Genomic DNA, 19,877 nt, shown 5'->3' with positions numbered 1-19,877 from the left:
ACACAAATGTATAAGGCATTATGATAGATCTGTCACATTTCATGTTAGGTGCAACACTGAGTTATTTTAAATCCCATCTTTCGTAATGTTATCTACTTTTCTTCATTTTGTGCATCTGCAAATTTTACAGCAGAAATGCCTTGCTTGGAATAGAAAATAGCCTTCCTGTGAAGGAAGAAAATCTGGATTGCGTTTCTGCCTCTGACATTTCCTGACTGGGATGACCTTAGGCAAGTCCACTTTAATCAATATGTTCCCTAGGGATCTTTTAAAACACAACAAAACTGTAGAACAATTGGTGATCTGCAATGGTGGACGTAATTTTCTCACTGAGAGTTCTCTACACAGATAAAATCCCAGTTCTGGACCAGTAAAATAAAATACAGTGAGTAAGCCTCTTTCCAAGTAGGATAAAAAAGGTGTTGTGGTGAAGAAAAGGTTTCTGCCTCTCCTGGAATTAATGTAAACACAGAAGGTCCAGACTGCCATATTGAAGAAATCAATGAATGGGTTATAAGTGAGTCTGTACCAAGTACTTAAACAATTCAGGAGGAATGAAGGACTTTCACAATAATTACTATTTATATACCACTAAAAGGTTTGTAATGTGCTTTAAAAACATTATCTCATTTGTCTTCACAACAACCATGGGATGTAGGGGTTATCATTATCTTCCTTTAACAGATGAGGTACAAAAGTGGTTAACTGACCCTAAAATCACAAAGCTAGAAAATACCTGAGACTAGATTTGAACTCAGGTTCTCCTAAAACTCCAGCTCCAGTGCTCTATGTAATGTTACCACCTGGTTGCCTCAAAATTATGGAATACAGATATGCCTTGTGATTCTTTGGAAAATCAGACATACCTCTGGATTGAAGTATAACACAATAAGCTAGTTTGAAAATGAACACACCAACAGTTGGGCCAGCCTAGTGTGTTAGGAGCCAGTCTCATGAAACAGAATAGCTTGGAGAAGAGAGTTTCTAGATTATATATAATCTTTCTTGAGTTATTTCAATGGTGAAGAAGTTGAAGGGTTTTTTGTTTTGTTTTGTTTATTAAAAACAGGTCAGGGGACAGTTAGGTGGTAAAGTGAATAGAGCACCGGCCTCAGAGTTGGGAGGACCTGAGTTCAAATCCAGCTCAAGATACTTGACACTAGCTGTGTGATCAGGGCAAGTCCCATAACCCCGACTCCCTGGGTGTGTACGTGTTGGGGGAGGGGAACAACCCAGAACAAATAAGAATACAAACAAAAAACCCGCAAAATTATATATAGGAGGAGATATGGAACTGTGATCCTAAGATTTACCTCCAGAAGGGAGGGACCGTACAAGTCATCTAGTCCAAACCACCTGCCCCCAGCCTCCATTTTCAATGAGGAAATCGAGATCTCCACTTAGGAGACTTGACTTTCTCAAGGTCAACCAGTGAAAAAGAGCAGGCCACTTGATCTCCAGTCCAGTGCTGTGATTTGGCTTTAAGTCATACGCCTCTACCTGACTAGGAGCTCCTCCAGGAGAGCTGCGTTTTTTCACTTGGTTGTCTCCTGTGTATTGCACGGAGTAGGCGTTTCACAAAACGGTTATGGAATGGAGTGCAGAGCAGCAGCTCCAGGGGCACTTTTCCCAGTAGCAGGAGTCCCGTTTTGGGATTGGGCGTCAGCATAACGTCCTGCTGGAGCTCATTTTCCCGAAGCGCAGTCGTGAACCAATTGGGCAGGCGGTCCCTTTCCCAATATCCGGGAGTGTCCTGCGTCGACCCCTCCCCCACCAACAGCTCCTTGCTAGGAAACAAAAGCTTTGCGTTCGCTATAGCCTTCCCAGTGCAGTTAAAATGCATTCCAACCACATTAACCCGTTCTCCCTCGAACCCACCGGTACGGAACGCCGACCCGCCCTCTAAAGCCTTTGGCTACCGATTCCGCACGCAACAAGGCTATCGTGGGCACCGTCAGGGGCACAACTCTTTTTAGTGAGAAGATGGGCGGCCCTAAAAAGGGCCTTTTGGGGTGGGTGCACCAGAGGCACAGACCTGGGAAGTAGGAGGACAGCGACTTAGCCGCCAAAGCCGTAGAGAGTGCGGCCCTGGCGCTTGAGAGCGTAGACCACGTCCATGGCAGTGACGGTCTTCCTCTTGGCGTGCTCCGTGTAGGTGACGGCGTCACGGATCACGTTCTCCAAGAAGACCTTGAGCACCCCGCGGGTCTCCTCGTAGATGAGCCCCGAGATACGCTTCACGCCCCCTCGCCGAGCCAGACGGCGGATGGCAGGCTTGGTGATGCCCTGGATGTTATCCCGCAGCACCTTCCTGTGCCGCTTGGCACCCCCTTTCCCAAGTCCCTTTCCTCCCTTGCCACGGCCAGACATGGTGAAAGAAACAAAGACGAGCGAACTCGGTATCCAACCGCCGGCAGCCACGGTATATATAGGGAGCGGCCTTTCCCGCCGGCGGACCTCTTTGAGAACAGGAAAGGGCCCAGGGGGCGGGGCAGAGAAGAGGCGGGAGAGAGTCAGAGGGAAAGAACTGGTAAGCTCCACCCTGAAAAGGCTAACCTGCTGCATGCTCATTGATGAGAGGAGGTGAAGGGGAATTTTATGGCTACCTGTTTCGATTTTTTATTTTAGTTGTCTGATTCCAGGAAACCCTGGTCCTTCAGGTCAATTCACTTTTGTAGCGATATTTATTCCCTTGGAGTTTCTGGTGTGCACGCTTTGCGTTGCCTTTTTTGAAAGATGTACCGGGAGGCTATGATTGGTGCTGGTGTTTTTGTTCTTTCAGACTCCCCCAACTTTTTTTTTTTTTTTTTTTTTGCTGTGAGAAAGTTGTGTTGCTGAGTAAAAGTCCTGCAATGCTCTTGTCTATTATTGTCGTCTAATGGTTGCGTTTACTAACGAACATGACAAAAAAACAAAGGCAGCAGTTGGAGTGATGGGTTCAAATGGGTCCCTGAGACTGTAGGATTGTCTTCAGCTCCTCCCTCCCTTCCACCTAGGTACAATCCTTCCTTCCTTTTTAAAGATAGAGGGGGCAGTGGGTTGGGGGAGGGGGGCAAGGCAAGATGGTCCGGAGCTGGAGGAAGGTACCCTTTGACCCCTTCACCTCTGAGGCGTTCTCCCTAAGTGCTCCCCCTCCAAACCTCCCGTTTACCCCCTCTGTCCCCCGCCTCCCCTAGGCCCTGCCTACCTCGAGGGACATTACAAATTTCACCATGCAGAGCAACAGCCCCCACTGCCATCTACCACATCTGATCAGCTGTCAAGCTCAGTCTAGTCTACTTCTTACAAGAAGCCCACCACAACCACTCATCATGTCTCTTTGCAGCGATTGCAATAGTCTCATGATGGGTCTCCCCGCACATAACCTAATCTCTTCCTTCTCCAGGCTATCCTACACACTGCCACCAAAGTAATAGTAAAATCCATACTTGACCATATGTCACTCTCCTGCCAAAGACGCTTCTAGGACTCCTTATTGCTTCTAGAAAAAGACAAAACTCCTTCGTTTGGCAATTAAAACTATTCACAGTTTAGCTTCTAATTGATCTTTCCAGGCTGATTATTTTCCTCACACTCTATGGGTCCTTCAAACTGACCCAACTGCTCTTTATCCTTCATCTGTACCCTTCCCTTTGAGGAAACATTAGAAATGTCAGGGCTGAAATTTTTTTTTTATGTATTTGTCTGTTTGTCTATCTTATCTATCTATCTATCTATCTATCTATCTATCTATCTATCTATCTATTTATCTATCTATCTATCTATCTACCTATCTATCTATCTTTGTGGCAGGAGATTTCTGGATATGTGCTGGGGTTCTGTTTCTCTGACAGAATCAGAGGGGCTGATAATTTCTTCTTTTAATGATTATTTCACACTTCAAAAGGGGCATGCCTTTCTGGAACCAAGAAGGATCTGGTTGCTGTGGAGACTAGGGGTGGGGAAGGGGAGAGGAATACTAGGCACCTTGATGGGGATACTGGGACCCTAAGAATTGGTGATAGTAAAGGAGAGGAAGACCAGGAGCAGTCTTATGTGGACCTTGGATTTTGAGAGAGAAGATTGCAAAAGATTTCCAGGAAAGGATGGATAGGACCCTTTGGCCTAAAGTTGTTGGGAAGGGAAGTGATCCTAGGAGGACAGAGCAGCTCCCAAGAATGAAATCCCTGAAGATGCTGTAGAGGTCTAATTCCAATGAGGAGGAAAAGAGGGAGTTGTCAGGAAGGAGCAATATGTACACACAGGGAACTCACTGATGAGCTTAGAATGGAAAAAAACCAAGGTACAAACGATGAAACAGAACAGAGTGTGCCCTGATTCTATGATAATGGTGTCAGGAGGGCTGCAGTTCAGAATGAATTATGGTGCGGAATGAAAGTTAAGAACACTAAAAGAGGGTTTGTTTTTAGCAATGTTTAGAAAGAGAAGATCCAAGACCAGTGTTTGGGGCACAGATTCAGGGAAGGGAAGATTTTCAGATGAAGGAAAGCTAGGTAACTAATTTGTTGGATGTCAGTATCAGGATGCCCCAAACCCTGGCTAGGTGAGAGTGGCAGTGTGACTCTAGTAAGGAGCTCTTCACTAGAGGAAAATAATAAGTCTCATACAGTTGGGTGCAAAAGAACCCAGTTTTACAAATAGGATGGAAACCATGGCTGGGCAGCAGTTCCTGTGAAAAGGATCTGGGACCTAAGAGGCTGGCAGAGAGCTCAAGGGGATTCAGCAATAAGATATGGAAGCCAGAAAAGCTAAGGAGGTTAAAGGCTGTGTCAAGACAGGGCTAGTGTCTACTCTAGACCGATTCCGGAGTAGTGTGTTCAGTTGCGGGTGACACGTTTTAGGAAGGTCATTGATAAGCTGAAAATCGTCAAGACGAGGTGCATGGGCCTAAGTTGTTCTGGAGAAGAAAGGGAAGTTGTACGTGTGTGTGTTTGGGGGTGAGGCATCCTGGGAAATGGGTAAAGGGAGGGGAAATCTGGTGGCACAGGATGGCTGCCCACTGTGAACTTCGTAGAAGTTGACGTTGGCTTTTGTTGGGAGGGAGAGCTTCGTTGTTAGCCATTTAGACCTATCCTTAACGGCAAGAAGCTGCTTCTGTGGGTGACCCCTTCTCCCTGGAAAGAAGAGTTTCCCCCACCCGCTGCCAAGCTGCACATGGACTCGTATTGGGTTGTGTGGAGCAGTGTGCAATTCTTGCCCTGGGATCCATTCCAACTCCGAGATTCTGTGACTTTTTTTTTTCTCTTTTGGAGTGAAATCCAAGGGAACTAAGGAAGCAGCAGGGTTCTTGTCGTCCCCTCCCCCCATTCCCATCCCTTGCCACCCCTGACCCGCCCTCATCAAAATCTAGGCCTTTCTGAGGTAGTAAACGGCTTGAAATTCAAAAGATGAGACTTTCCTCCCTCAGGTGAGTGGTCCAAGGATCTTCCAAAGCCCCTCACGTCCTGAAGGGAGCTGCCTGTCCTGGATGCAACACCCTTTCTGCTGAGTCTCATTCCCATGAATCCCCATGCCGAAATCGCGAAGAGCCTGTGCTACTTCCTTCCCTGAGAAACACGATTTCGATGTCAACGTGAAGAGAATCTTTTTCGTTTTGGAAGAAATGAGAAGTCAAGGGTGTGCATGACTGTAGCGTGGAGGAAAGACCATGGGGAGGGAAAGGGCAACGTTCGAATTTAGAGGAAACACAGGGAGTTGTCTCCGTTTGCCCTGAGTTTTGCGGGGACTTGGGGAGATTAGGCCAGGCTCCGAGGGCAGTATTTGAGGCTGCAGGGAGAAGCTGAGTGGCACCCGAACCCAGAGTCTTGTGGCTTCAGATTCGGGTAGAAATAGCACGATTGCGTGCCGGGAATTTTTGTCTTTTTCCCTTTTTTTCAGGGGTAAGAAACACAACCATGAAGGAGAGCCGAGTGGCTGCAAGTGGCTGAGAAGGCGGGTTGCACAGCGCACCAATCACAGCACGACTCCCTTGTCTATATATACTCCCAGGCGCAGTGTCCTCGGCTACAGAGACCGTGGTGGTCTGCGTCTCGTTGCGTTTGTGGTTTCCTCACCTGAGACAGTCCGAGCGGACAAGCATGTCTGAGACTGCCCCCGCCGCCCCGGCCGCTCCGGCCCCCGCGCCGGCTGAGAAGACTCCGGTCAAGAAAAAGGCTAAGAAGCCTGCCGGGTCGGGAGGAGCCCGGCGCAAGGCCGCGGGACCCCCGGTGTCCGAGCTGATCACTAAGGCGGTAGAAGCCTCCAAAGAGCGCAGCGGCGTGTCCCTAGCTGCCCTTAAGAAGGCGCTGGCGGCCGCCGGCTACGATGTGGAGAAGAACAACAGCCGCATCAAGCTGGGGCTCAAGAGCCTGGTGAGCAAGGGCACGCTGGTGCAGACCAAAGGCACCGGTGCTTCCGGCTCGTTCAAGCTCAACAAGAAGGCCTCTGCCGGCGAGGGCAAAGCGAAGGGGAAGAAGACCGCCGCGGCCAAGGCCAAGAAGCCTGCCGGCGCTGCCGCCAAGAAACCTAAGAAGGCGGCAGGGGCAGCAGCTGCCAAGAAGAGCGCGAAGAAGACTCCCAAGAAGGTCAAGAAGCCGGCCGCGGTGGGAACCAAGAAGGCGACCAAGAGCCCAAAGAAGCCTAAAGCCGCCAAGTCCAAGAAAGTGGCCAAGAGCCCTGCCAAGGCCAAGGTGGCCAAGCCCAAGGCTGCTAAGCCTAAGGCAGCTAAGTCTAAGAAGGCAGCGCCAAAGAAAAAGTGAAAGGGTGCTACGGAAAAATTCCGCTTTCAGAAGCCTCAAAGGCTCTTTTCAGAGCCACCCCACGGTCTCCGAGAAAGGGCTCCTAACACTTGGCATCCTCGACCTGGAGCAGTTGCTCCTTGGGGGGCGTGGCCGGCACTGGGACTGTGCGCGTGCGGCGGACTGCCACCGGGAGAGTGTAGGACAATGCTGGTTTCGCGGGCATCCACACGCAGCAACACACTTTAAGCCTCATTTCCCGAGAGTTTACACATTTAGCATGGAGACTAAGCACGCTGCTTGCCCGTCTTATGCCATCATGTCGCGGAGCAGTAGCTCGTTTGATTTCTGAGAGCTTTGCACCTCCCCCAGCTCCAGAGCTGCCGGACTGCTAGCGGCGAGCTTTCCTAACTAACACTGCGGGGAGCTGGGGCCCTTTTGCGGCCGGCCGCTAGCTCACAGGGAGAGAGCCTTACCGCCTGCGCGCTTGCGGGCTCAGGCTGTCTACATAGCCTGTGAGCCGTAATGCCTCACGTTTTAAAAATACGCGGTCAACGCTGCAAACAGGACAACGCCTGACTAGAAAATGCCTTCAGCCGCTTCCATTTAAAAGCCCTGGAAGCCCGACGCCTCAAATTCCTGAGCCATTGGTTGCCTGAGTCACTTTGTCGTGGTTTTCTTTTCTCCTTTTTCCCAGCCTATCCTAAACGCTTTTCTTTTTATTCACCGGTTCCCCGAGAAACTGTGATATGTCACGTTATTCTACGAGTCTTTATGTTAAGCTTAAAAATCGCGCTCTTTTTTGGGAGGGAGTTGGGGGGGTTACCCCCTCTTCCTTGTTTTGGGGGGAGGGACTTGTTACACTCAGAAGAGCCCCGGGCTTTGTATCCTGGACGCTCCTGGCACATTTCCTATCCTCCTTTCCTGTCCACTCTCGCCCCCGAACGCCTGGACATAAGTGCAAACTGCACACTTTGGCGACTCGGACATCTAAAGTGGTTGGGCCACCGGGAACCCGGTCTAGCTAACATATTTTACACACCTACACTTAGGCTTCACGGGGCATTCGTCTTCTCTCGTTCGGAACTGGGACACAAATGCTCCGTCCCGTCTCGAAATTTGTGTGTACCAAAGGCCAGGGGTACAGCCAGGTAAGTCTCTCCTGAGACTAGGCTGTACTTTTTAATTCTCTGAAACTCAAAAGATGGTTCTGACACTGCCCACTGCAGTCCCAGCCCCTGTCCCTCAGGATGCTTCCGTTATAGGAAGTTAACAGCAGGAAGAGAGGAGAAGGATCAGACCTCGTTAACAGCTTTTTTTCCTGAAACAATTGGGTGGCTCTGAAAAGAGCCTTTGGTGTCCGTCATCCCTCATGAGGCCTTTACTTGCCCTTGGCCTTGTGGTGACTCTCGGTCTTCTTAGGCAACAGCACGGCCTGAATGTTGGGCAGGACGCCGCCCTGGGCGATGGTGACTTTGCCCAGTAACTTATTCAGTTCTTCGTCGTTACGGATGGCCAGCTGAAGATGGCGGGGAATGATACGCGTCTTCTTGTTGTCGCGGGCCGCGTTACCAGCCAACTCCAGGATCTCAGCTGTCAGGTATTCCAGTACGGCTGCCAAGTAGACCGGCGCCCCGGCACCGACTCGTTCCGAGTAGTTGCCTTTGCGGAGCAAACGGTGCACCCGACCCACGGGGAACTGGAGACCTGCCCGAGACGAACGAGACTTGGCCTTAGCTCGAGCTTTGCCTCCCTGTTTGCCGCGTCCAGACATGGCGACCTGAAACTACGTCTCTGACAGAACCACAAAAGAGCGCGGTCTCGGTCTCGGGAAGCGTGCAGGACCAATTATACTATCAAGAGGTAGGCCAAACGACGCTGTCCGATTGGTTCAAAACCTCTTTCGATTAACAAGCCAATTGGAAAGGAGAACGGGTATCTCTCGTTTGCATACGTTCCTCCCAATAGGGAAACGGCTTGAGGTGCTTCACCCAATCAGACCTTAGAGTTTTCTAATCTCTCATTTGAATACGCGCACTACAAGTAGGACAGACTGCTTGGTTAAGGCTGCGTTCGGTTTCTTCTTTGGCTCGTTGAGGTCTTCTTCTGTCTGCGAGATGCCTGAGCCCGCCAAGTCCGCTCCCGCCCCGAAGAAGGGCTCCAAGAAGGCCGTGACCAAGGCGCAGAAGAAAGATGGCAAGAAGCGCAAGCGCAGCCGCAAGGAGAGCTACTCCATCTACGTGTACAAGGTGCTGAAGCAGGTCCACCCCGACACCGGCATCTCGTCCAAGGCCATGGGCATCATGAACTCCTTCGTCAACGACATCTTCGAGCGCATCGCCGGCGAGGCGTCCCGCCTGGCGCATTACAACAAGCGCTCCACCATCACGTCCCGGGAGATCCAGACGGCCGTGCGCCTGCTGCTGCCCGGGGAGCTGGCCAAGCACGCCGTGTCCGAGGGCACCAAGGCCGTCACCAAGTACACCAGCTCCAAGTAGAGTACTTGCCAGCGAGGACCTCAAAACTTTTAACCCCAAGGGCTCTTTTAAGAGCCACCCACCCTTTCAAAGTAAGAGCTTTAACCTTGTGGCATGTGCCACGAATCTGTGTGGCTTGTCCATCTCCCTTGAGCGACCACCTCCTAGGTGTGGTAGCCTTTGCTCTCATTGAGTAGAGTTAACAGTCACACTGTGGGGTCAGCCCCAGCGCACTTCACTGACTAACTTTACTCCAGGAGCCTTCTCACCCCAAGCCAATGGTACGGATATAGAGGGTGCCCCAAGAGTTAAAAATAACTTTAAAGGATTCACTTTGTGAAGCCTCTCATCTGTTTTCTCACTTGGAGGTGCCTTGAATCACCATAAAGCTTCCCTCTTATCCTGGACCATACAATTCCTTGTCTGCTCCTATCCTGCGTCGTAAAGTTTCCCCTGTCTCCCTTGTGTCATCCATCTTCCTTATTCGGTCCCTAAATCTCCAAGCCCCATCAGAAAGCCTAAAGATTACATCGTTTCTGTATACAGAAGGCTGGTTCTTTTCGTACATCACTGCCTTTGTTTAGCTCCTTGCTAAATCTCAGGACGGCTGCTTTTGCCTCAGTAAAACTCCCAAAGTCTAAGTGGATTCATTCACACCTGAACCAACTCTCCCATCTCTCTCCTCAACACCAATACTACATTGATTGGCCTAACAGACATGCACGGAGGGAAAATATAACTATGTCCCTATAGAGAGGGAGGCTGCTGAAAAAGTTGGAAAGCGTTAGAGAGAAATTAGGCAGAGCTTCCAACAGCACACACCAAAATAAAATCAATGTAAGCAAATTACAAGCACGGAGATATCTGGATCGGGCAAGAGTCCCTCATGAAATACTGGACGATGAGAATCACACAAGGGAAAACAGACCGTTCTGATTGCATGAAATCGAAAGGCTTTTTGGGGGGCGGGGCTGGGGGCAGGAGGGCTGACCAGAGGGGGAGAGGCAAAAACAATAAAGGAAAAACACGAACGCAACTAAAATTAGAAGGTAAAATGGGTAGCGGGGTGGGAATCTTTGAAACAACTTTCTCTTTATCAGAGGGACTTAATATCCAAGACATATGTGCAGCTGCTTGTGATTTATAAGGCCATTTCCTGACAGAATAAAAAAGTCAAAAATCATGAGCAGGCAGCTTTCCATGGACGAAATCCAAGGTATCCACAACCACATGAAATCTAATGCCAGGGAAATGAAGATGTAAAGCAACTCTTAACCATCCTTCAGATTGGCAAAGATGACAAAAGAGGAAAATGAGAAATGTTGGAGGGCTAAAGTTCACGGGAACACTGATGTACTGTTGATCTACCTGTGGGTTTTTCCACAATCCCATCTCTCCCTCCTCCCCCCCCCCCCAGTCTCTTCTCTACTCCTACTCCCTTTCCTGAAAAAGCAAGTTGGATGTATTCCACATAAGTCACTAAGCTGTACAAAAGCGTTCATTACACCACACCCGCTGCCTCTACCTCCAAGATCACAGAAAGAGCTTTGTATGTACAAGACCAATATGTGCAAAAACAATATTTATAGCAGCTCTTTTTGTAGTGACAAAGAATAAAATGCAAAGAAGCTGGCCACTTATTGTAGGAAAGTGACTAGATCAATGAACAATGTGAATGGAAGGGAATCCTAATATAAGAAGTGACATAACAGTTTCAGTTGCACCTGGGAAGAGAAGACAGACCTCTAAGAGTTGGATAGAGAGTGAAGTGAGCAGAACTGGCCAAAGAATGACAGTGACATTATCAAGTGAAATGATTTTGAAAGACTTTAGAGCTCTACCCAATGCAATGATAAGTCATGTATCCACTACAAAGAAAATGAATAAGCAACAACTACTGACCTTCTGGCAAAGAATTGACAAATTTAAGGTGAAGAAGGAAACATACATATTTGAACATTGCTAATGCGGAACTTTGATTAGCAACGCTATGCATATTAGTTCAGATGTTTCTTTTCACATAAAATTGTTCCATTTGGGGGAGGTTTCATGAGAGAGAGAGAAATGACAAATATATGACAAATAATTGGGGGAGGAAAAGAGACAGACAGAGAGAGAAAGAGAGAGAAAGAGAGAGATGGAAGGAGAGAGAGAGAGGGAAGGGGAGAGAGAGAGACAGAGACAGACAGAGACAGAGAGAGAAAAAAAAACTAAAATGCACTGAATGATGTAGCATCTATATTTTAAAGGAAATAATTTGATTGGGTGATATGGGTTGCCTGACTAGTTAGCTTCTGCCAAGCTTTCTTACCCCAGAAGGCCTTGTCCTACAGGTGATGACTTTTCTAATCAGGAATATTACTTTAAAGGGGCCCACAGATCTTTTAGAGTGGGAACCTTGCTTCAGAGAGCAGGAGAAAATGGAATTATGATTAGGACAGAGGAACTTGTGGAGAGCTGAGGCAGTCCCCACAACAGTCCAGCTGCAACTATCTGAAAAATGGCAATCTGATCTTTAGTGAAGAGTCCTGTGATGTCTGACCTTAATTCTATGATTTCATTTCTATATATATTTCTTTCTCTAACTTATCTACTACTAAATGATAAGATCTTATCAATCTATCTAATCGCCAAAGCTGTAGGTAACCTAGACTTCAGAGACTATCTATCTACATTAGTCAGGTTTTGTTTAGGCATAGTTTTTCTCCAAGAAGGGAACTCAATCCTATATTCACACTAAAAATTGTCAATAGAGAATCACAACTTCATGACACTTTTATGAAAACTAGGTTTATTATAAGAGAAATGAGCACGCATGTGGAACCCAGAGTTCACATTCCTTATAGAAGTTTGCATTTTATAATACTGGGACAAAGGAAGGAAGAGACACCAGAAATTTCCAAATGAAGGAGCATAGCATGAGAGGGGGAAAGGTGAAGTTAAGGTGGGAAAATGACAAAACCTCTCCTGAAGGGGAGGAACAAGGCCAATACAAGAACCACATTCCTTTTCTCTTTGGGACTGCTAGACCATATCTTCATGTTTCTCTTATCCACAGTAGTCTCAGGTACACAAGGTGGTGCGGAATGATGCCTGTCTTGACTCTCAAGGATGCAGAGGGAGTCTAGTTTGGGATACAAACAACAGGTTATGTTACAAAGGGGTTGGAGGAAGTGTGGAAATGGGAAAGGGGGAGTCAGGTGGGGAAGGTGCTATCCTGGACACATTCAGGGCCTTCTGCATATTCGGGGTCCAGTGCTTCTGAAAAATATGGCAACTCAAAAACGCAAGTTCAGGGGATTCCTTAAGAATCCTTAACAAAATAAAAGCAAAGTAATCAATACTAACTGATTTACTTTTTGTAGGTAACTTTGCTTCTAACTTATGTAGGCAGTCGAAATCTCTTAAGTCATTCACCAGGAAGAAACACGGTGGAAAAGCAATACATTCTCCTAAAATGAAATTTTACTTACCTTAAATCCTTTATTTCCTGACTTAACCCTCTTTCTTGCCAAGAAGGAGGAAAGATTTAATAACAAGTGATTCTAAAAATGAAATATTGATTAAAAAGTCAACAACTCTTTTCTACTGGGTATAGTGATAATTGTCATCCTTAGATTAGCTGTTTTGACAGTAAAAATCAATGAGAGTGATAAAGATGATGTTTCTAAATGATATATTTTCAGTTTTATCTTGGAAGTAATTGAGAACTACTGAACTCCTTTTGGGTTCATTTGGATATCCACCGATGCCTATCCATACAAAGGTCCTTAAAACACAGGTTTTGGATATCTTTTATTAACTGTCATTAGATGTGTTTTAGTAATTGCTTATAAAGTTTCAAGTTGAATTCAGGACTTCACATTGGAATTGTTTTAATTAGTTGTCAAGTAATTCTTAAATTGTGATTTTTTATTTTTGAAAATGAAAAACATAGAGGAAACAATTACTACCTGTCTCTTTCATAAAACAGCTTAAATGACTGTACCTGGCAATATGTATGTTATATGTGCATACATCTGGAAGAGCGAAGGGAAGTACATGGGGTCCAAAGGAAGACCAGAAATAGAGTCCTTTGTCAAGTCACACAGGAGGGCAGTAAGAGCTTAATGCCATTTTTAAAGCATTAACTTGACAATAGAAAAGCAAAAATGGTTTAGTGAAATATTGTCACTCTATCAAGTAATTTGTTTTTATAGTTTGAAAATCAGTAGGATCAAGAAATCAGTAACTTACCCATCAAAGGAGATGCATAGATAACAAATTTTAAGCTCCCTAGAGTGTTAGCTCCTTGAGGGCAGTGATCATCTTTTATCTCTTTTTGTATTCCCAATATTTAGCACAGTTCCTGGCACATCTTAGAGACTTAAATGTTTATGGATTGCTTAGATATAAAATTCAGTATTCTTTGTTATTCCCTTACTAGAAATTGCTGTTCACCTTGAAATAACTGATCAAAAATCATATCCCTTCCTTCCCTGAGAATCTACAAAATCCTTAGATATAAACTCACGAAAACCAATAGGTCTTTATCATTACACTATCCTAAAGTGTGTAACTTTAGATAAAACTTTATCTCTATTTGTTGAAGTTCACACATTTAATGGACTGATGGTCCAAAGCATTTCATTATGTGTAAAAGTAGTTAAATGGATCTAAATTTTTATAAAGTCTGCAGTGTGATCATCACAGTTATATGTGAACAAAACTGAAAACACCAAAGAAATAGAGTTACACCTTAAAAAATATGAACCCAAACTATCAGAAGAGCAGATGGAGATCAGAGAGGAACTCCCAAACGGTGAGGTAGGGGAGGGGAAAAAAAAACAAAACCCTTGGGGCCTGATGGATTCATAGGAGAATTCTATCAGATTTTAAAGAACATTTGGTACCCATACTCCACAACTTACTTATTCTCAAAAATGAGAAACAAAGAATGCTTTTACAAGACAAAATATAGTTCCTTTGATGAGACAAATATAGTTTTGTGATAAAATATCATTTATGGACAAATATAATTCTAATACCTTAACCTGAGGAAGATAAAACACAAAAAGGAAAACTATAGGCCAAAATAATTAATAAATATTGACTCAAAATTTTTAAGAGAATTCTAGCAATCACACTATAGTAACTTGTCAAAAGAAATTATTCAACATGATCAAGTAGGATTTATACTAGAGATGCAATTATGGTCAAATATGGGAGTTTTTTCATATAAAAAGCATCTTAAAACCAAAAACAAACATTCTACGCAATGAGGATAAACTAGAATCTTTTCCAGTAAATATAGGGATAAAACAAGGATGCCCTCTCTCCTTACTATTATTTGATATTTACTGGAAATGTTAGCAATAGCACTAAGACAAGAGAAAGAAATGAAAGGAATAAAGAGAGATAAAGAATGGTCAAAGTGATTCCTATTTGCTAATGATATGTCAGTTTATTTGGATAACCCCAGGGAATCAGCAAAGATATTAATTGAGACAAATACAAGTTTTAGCAAAGTTGGAGGCTACAAAATAAATTTTCAAAAATCAATAACATTTCTATGTTATAACAAAACACAAAAAATAATAATAGTAAGGATAATATTATTCATAATAATTACAAAACATAAAAAATATCCGGGGAACAACCTCTCAAAGCACATAAAAGATTTGTATAGATTCAAATAACAAAGGACTCGTTAAAGAATTATAGAACAGAGGCAGAGTCAAGATGGCAGAGTAAAGGCAGGGACTCACCTGAGCTCTCCCCCAAATGCCTCCAAATACCTTTCAAAATGACTCTAAAATTCTAGAACAGCAGAACCCACAAAAACACAGAGTGAAACAAATTTCTCCCCAAGACAACCTGGAAGGTCATCAAGAAAGGTTTGTGCACCAGGGTGAGAGGGGAGCACAGTGCAGTGCAGGCCACACCAGCACAGCCCAGGTCCCAACAAAGATGGAGCAAGCCTTAGGGCAATGAAATCACTAGCAACAGTGATCGTTTTCAGACCTCTCAGGTCACAGACACCAAAAAGAACTCAGAAGATCAGCAGGAAGGATGTGTTGCACCTAGATGAAAGTGGAACCCAGTACAGTGCAGGGTCCACCAGCACAGCTCCAGCCCCAGCTAACCAGGAGCAGGCCTTGGAAACTGCTGAATCAGCAGTGGCAGCTACTCCTTCCAGAGCCCACAGAGGGTAAGGAGATTGAAGAAGTGGTTAGAAGGACATTACAGGTGTCTTTCTGCAAGCACTGAGGCAAGACTCTGTTGCTTTGCCCATACTTGAATCTAGGTACTGGATGCCAGTCCCAGGGTAAGGAAAAACACTAGCATAGCAGAGCTTGAAGTCACAGCCTGGGGCAGGGACCCTCCTCACAGTTTCAGGGCAGAAAAGAGTGCTTGTGGTGTCTCACAGCCAAGACCACAGGCCAGGAGAGTAGTAAACATCTGTCCTTAGATCATACCACCTTGAAGGAACTGAAAACTTACAGGTCCCTAGAAGTATCTCTGAAAACAGCTGTACAAACCCTCTGAAACTTGGGACAGTGCACCCTCTACCCTGGAAGCAGAGCCATACTTTAACAAAGACTTAAAAGTCAATTAATAATCTGGGGAAAATGAGCAAACAATGGGAAAAAAAAAAACTTTTGAAAGGTACTATGGTGATAAGGAAGATCAAAACATATATTCAGAAAAAGACAACAAAGTCAAAGCTCCTACATCAAAAGCCTCCAAGAAAAATATGACTTGGTTTCAGGCCAAGGAATAGCTCAGAAATAATTTTGAAAGTCAAGTAAGAGAGATAGAGGAAAAAATTGGGAAGAGGGGTAAAAGCAATGAAAGCAAATCATGAAAAATGAGTCAACAGTTTGGTTAAGGAGACACCAAAAATACTGAAGAAATAAAACCTTAAAAAAAAAAACAGTCTAGGCCAAATAGTAAAAGAGATCCAAAAAGCCAGTAAAGAGAATGCCTTAGAAATCAGAATTGGCCAAATGAAAAAGGAGGTCCAAAAGCTCACTAAAGAAAATAATTCCTTGAAAATTAGAATGGAACAAATGGAGAGTAACGACTTTGTAAGAAATCAAGAAACAATAAAATAAAAGCAAAAGAATGAAAAAATAGAAGGCAGTATGAAATATCTTATTGGAAAAACAACTGACCTGGAAAATAGATCCAGGAAAGATAATTTATAATTCATTGGACTATGAAAGCCATGATTTGAAAAAGAGCCTAGATATCACCTTCCAAGAAGTTATCAAGGAAAACTGCCCTGATATTGTAGAATCAAAGGATAAAATAGGTATTGAAAGAATCCATCAGTCACTTCCTGAAAGAGATCACAAAATGAAAACTCCTGGGAATATTATAGCCAAATTCCAGAGTTCCCAAGTCATGGAGAAAATATTGGAAGCAGACAGAAAAAACAATGGAGCCACAGTCTGGATAACACAACATTCAGCAGCTTCTACATTAAACTAGCAGAGGGCTTCAAATATGATATTCTGGAGCATAAAGGAGCTAGAAATACAAACAAAAATCACCTACCAAGTAAAATTGGATAATAATCCTTCTGAGGGAAAATGGCCATTCAATAAAATAGAAAACTTTCAAGAATTTTTGATGAAAAGACCAACGCTAAATAGAAAATTTGACTTTCAAATAGAAGACTCAAAAGTCAAAAGGTCAACAGGAAAGAGAAATCATAAGAGATGTAATAAGTTTAGAATGTTGACATTCCTACATGAGAAGATGACGTTTACAACTCATAAGACCTTTCTTGTTATTAAGGTAGTTAGAAGGAGTATATACAGACAGAAAACATAGGTATGAATTGAATATGAAGGGATGAGATAAAAAAAAATAAAGAAGGAGAGAGGAGTGTCTTGGGAGAAGAAGAAAAGGAGAGAGAGAATGGGGTAAATTATATCAAATAAAAGAGGAAAGAAAAAGCTTTTACAATTAAAGGGAAGAAGGGGGAGGTGAGGAGGAGTGAGTGAATCTTACTCTCATCAGAACTGGCTCAAAGAGTGAATAACATACACACTCATTTGGGTGTGCCCTTGTGCCCTTGTGCCCTATGTTGCCCTTCAGGAAAGTAGGGGGATGATAAAATACGGGGCAGACTGGGAGGGTAGTCAGGAGCAAAACACTTTTGAGGAGGGACAGAGTGAAAGGAGAGACAGAATAGAATAAATGGGATGTGGTATAAGGGAGGGAAATATAGTTACTCCTTCACAACACGATTTATGGAAGTGTTTTGCACGACTCATATAGCCTACATCAAGTTACTTTCCTTCTAAATGGTGAGGGAGGGAGAAAGGAAGGAAATTTGAAACTCAAAGTTTTAAAAATGAATGTTAAAATTGTTTTTACATGTAACTGGGGAAAATAAAGTACTAAATTGTTGGGGGTGTAAGCTCAGTTTTCACGTGGACAGTCTCAGGCAGGTAAAGGTGAGGACTTCTAAACCTCAGCGTTCTCATGAGGCCCTCCAGGGAACAGCTGGGAATTGAGGCGTGAAACACGGGCTATCTCGTGCATTTCCACCTCTTCTCAGTGGGAAACTTGCTGGGGAGAGCATCCCACCCTTCAGATTGGCCCGGTGTTGGGGCCCAGCTCTGGACTGTGGCCTCCTATATGGAAAGCTGAGACACCTGCAGGTGCTAACCTGCTTATGTGGCATGCTAGCTGGTCTAGTAAGCTACGAGGTACTGGGAATGCCTCAGTAACAGGATAGGCTCCGCCTACAGGGAGGAACATGGGAGGAGCTCGGGTGCCTAAAGATATACTGGGGCATTAGGGGGATCCCGGGGAGAGTGATGTAGCCATTAAAGTGTGTGCAGCTGCCAACTCGGGTGCTCTGTCTAGTTATTCCCTTCCCGCACAGGAGTGGCCAGAGACGTCTGAAGACTAACAGAGATCTAGATCTAGATCTTGAGGTAAGATTCCAAGGGAAGCCCAGGGAGGGAAAGTTAGTGTAGGGAGCCAGCGAGATTTAAATTAGTGTAGAAAGCCCTGGACAGCCCGGGGTCTGAGCACACCTGTTGCAGACTAGCTAAGGGCTGAGAGCACGCACAGTATTCACGTGCAAACTATGCTGCGGGAGAGCTTAAGTAGGGTCAGGAAAGCCTGAAGGCGCTCTTCGCACTGAGGGGCCCTTAGAGGGCAGAGGGTCCCTCCCCTCTCCCGCTCCCATCCTCTTGCTGTATGATCCTTGCCCTTTGGGAGGAGGAGGATTCCTCTCTCCTGAGGAAGAATTCACCCTGCACATGTAACCAAGACCCTAAATAAAGCCTAATCCTTGTTCGACTCTGGAGAGTCTCTTCTCTCAATACGTTTATCTGGTTGGCCACCAAAGACCTGCGAAAGGTAAGACTCGGGTAGCCCATCGGCCTCTAGGCCAAACACTAAATAAATTTTTTTAAAAAGAAATAATATTAAAAATTGTTTTAAAGTGATTGGGGCTAGTCAAAAATCTTGTCCCATACTCCACAATATATCCTAAATGCATATGTATGAAAGAAAATATAAAAAATTAGAAGAAAAACAGATCATATTCCTCTCACGGCTATGAATAAGAAATGTATTCTTAACCAAATAAGATACAGAGGCAATCACAAAATGTAAAATAGTTAACTTTGTTACTTAAATGTGAAGAGTTTCTGTACAGATCACATTACTGCATCTAGAATATGAAGGAAAATGGTTGAATGGAAAAAAAAATCTTTGGACTAAATTTCTCTGATAAGGATTTGTTATCCAAAATATATTAAAGAATTAATAAATATATATAACTAATAACCATTCGCCAATAATTAAGTAGTTAATAGCTATCAACAAACAGTCTCTTCAAAAGAATTGCAAAGTACTCTCAACCAGCTTAAAAAAATGCTCCAGGTAACTAATAAAAAGAGAAATCAATACAAATTTACCTTACACCTCGAAAATTGGCAAAAAAAAAAAAAAGACAAAAAAATCAACAATGTTGAAGGGATTGTGGGAAAATAAGCACACCAGTACATTGTTGGTGGAGCTATGAAATAGTGAGACCATTTTGCAAAGCAATTTGCACAATTGTGCAAATAAAGTTATTAAAATATCCATTCCCTTTGAACCAGAGACTCTATTACAAGACTGATATCTCAAGGAAGTCATGCATAAGCATAATGTCTAAAATATTTGCAGCAGCACTTTTTGTAATAGTCAAGAATTGGAAACAAAGTAGATGCCCATCAATTGGGGAATGGCTAAACAAATTTTAGTAGATGAATGTGAGGAAATACTACTGTACTGTAAGAAATGATATGTGTGATCATATGGGGAAGCATGGAAAGATTTATATAAGCTGATCAAAAGTGAAGTAGAGCCAAGAAAGCAATCTGCATGGTAATTACAGCCATGTGAATGGAAAGAACAACATATTGAAAAATTTAAAGTGTATATAACAAAATTATAAAGATCAAGTGGAATGTGAATGAAGAGACTCTCTCAATGTCCCCCTTGTGGGAGGTGGGAGGTGCACAGGCATTACACATTGCACAATTTTGGACATTTTCAATGTACTGCTTAGTTTTGCAGATTTTTTCAAACTCTCAACTTCAAACCCTCAACACTCCCATATGGAATGATTCTCAGGGAGGGGAAGACACAAGGTTACCTGGTGATATTAGAAACAGAAAACATAAAT

The 19,877-nt window shown here is 44.2% G+C and overlaps 4 protein-coding genes across 4 annotated transcripts; 2 read left to right on the top strand and 2 right to left on the bottom strand.

Moving 5' to 3' along the window:
- Positions 1-563: 563 nt before the first annotated feature.
- Positions 564-2,600, bottom strand: LOC140525532 (histone H4-like). Its single transcript, XM_072641029.1, has one exon. It carries the CDS (start codon positions 2,569-2,571, stop codon positions 2,059-2,061), a length of 513 nt encoding a protein of 170 aa, XP_072497130.1. The 5' UTR covers positions 2,572-2,600; the 3' UTR covers positions 564-2,058.
- A 3,407-nt stretch (positions 2,601-6,007) lies between these two features.
- Positions 6,008-6,805, top strand: LOC140525528 (histone H1.4-like). The gene has a single exon (XM_072641025.1). The coding sequence runs from the start codon at positions 6,078-6,080 to the stop codon at positions 6,735-6,737; it is 660 nt and encodes a 219-aa protein (XP_072497126.1). The 5' UTR covers positions 6,008-6,077; the 3' UTR covers positions 6,738-6,805.
- Positions 6,806-8,049: 1,244 nt separating this feature from the next.
- On the bottom strand, positions 8,050-8,551 carry LOC140525545 (histone H2A type 1-like). Its single transcript, XM_072641044.1, has one exon. It carries the CDS (start codon positions 8,488-8,490, stop codon positions 8,098-8,100), a length of 393 nt encoding a protein of 130 aa, XP_072497145.1. The 5' UTR covers positions 8,491-8,551; the 3' UTR covers positions 8,050-8,097.
- A 239-nt stretch (positions 8,552-8,790) lies between these two features.
- LOC140525551 (histone H2B type 2-E) lies at positions 8,791-9,709 on the top strand. The gene has a single exon (XM_072641050.1). The coding sequence runs from the start codon at positions 8,834-8,836 to the stop codon at positions 9,212-9,214; it is 381 nt and encodes a 126-aa protein (XP_072497151.1). The 5' UTR covers positions 8,791-8,833; the 3' UTR covers positions 9,215-9,709.
- Positions 9,710-19,877: the final 10,168 nt, after the last annotated feature.

Source organism: Notamacropus eugenii, chromosome 2 (assembly GCF_028372415.1).
Source record: "Notamacropus eugenii isolate mMacEug1 chromosome 2, mMacEug1.pri_v2, whole genome shotgun sequence".
NCBI lineage: Eukaryota > Metazoa > Chordata > Mammalia > Diprotodontia > Macropodidae > Notamacropus > Notamacropus eugenii.
Note: the sequence above shows the minus strand (reverse complement) of the source record. Positions and strands in the feature narration are given on the sequence as shown.

Excerpts from the sequence above, each read along its gene's own strand:
- LOC140525532 (XM_072641029.1), bottom strand. The coding sequence starts at position 2,571 with ATGAGCATGCAGCAGGTTAGCCTTTTCAGGGTGGAGCTTACCAGTTCT.
- LOC140525528 (XM_072641025.1), top strand. The coding sequence starts at position 6,078 with ATGTCTGAGACTGCCCCCGCCGCCCCGGCCGCTCCGGCCCCCGCGCCG.
- LOC140525545 (XM_072641044.1), bottom strand. The coding sequence starts at position 8,490 with ATGTCTGGACGCGGCAAACAGGGAGGCAAAGCTCGAGCTAAGGCCAAG.
- LOC140525551 (XM_072641050.1), top strand. The coding sequence starts at position 8,834 with ATGCCTGAGCCCGCCAAGTCCGCTCCCGCCCCGAAGAAGGGCTCCAAG.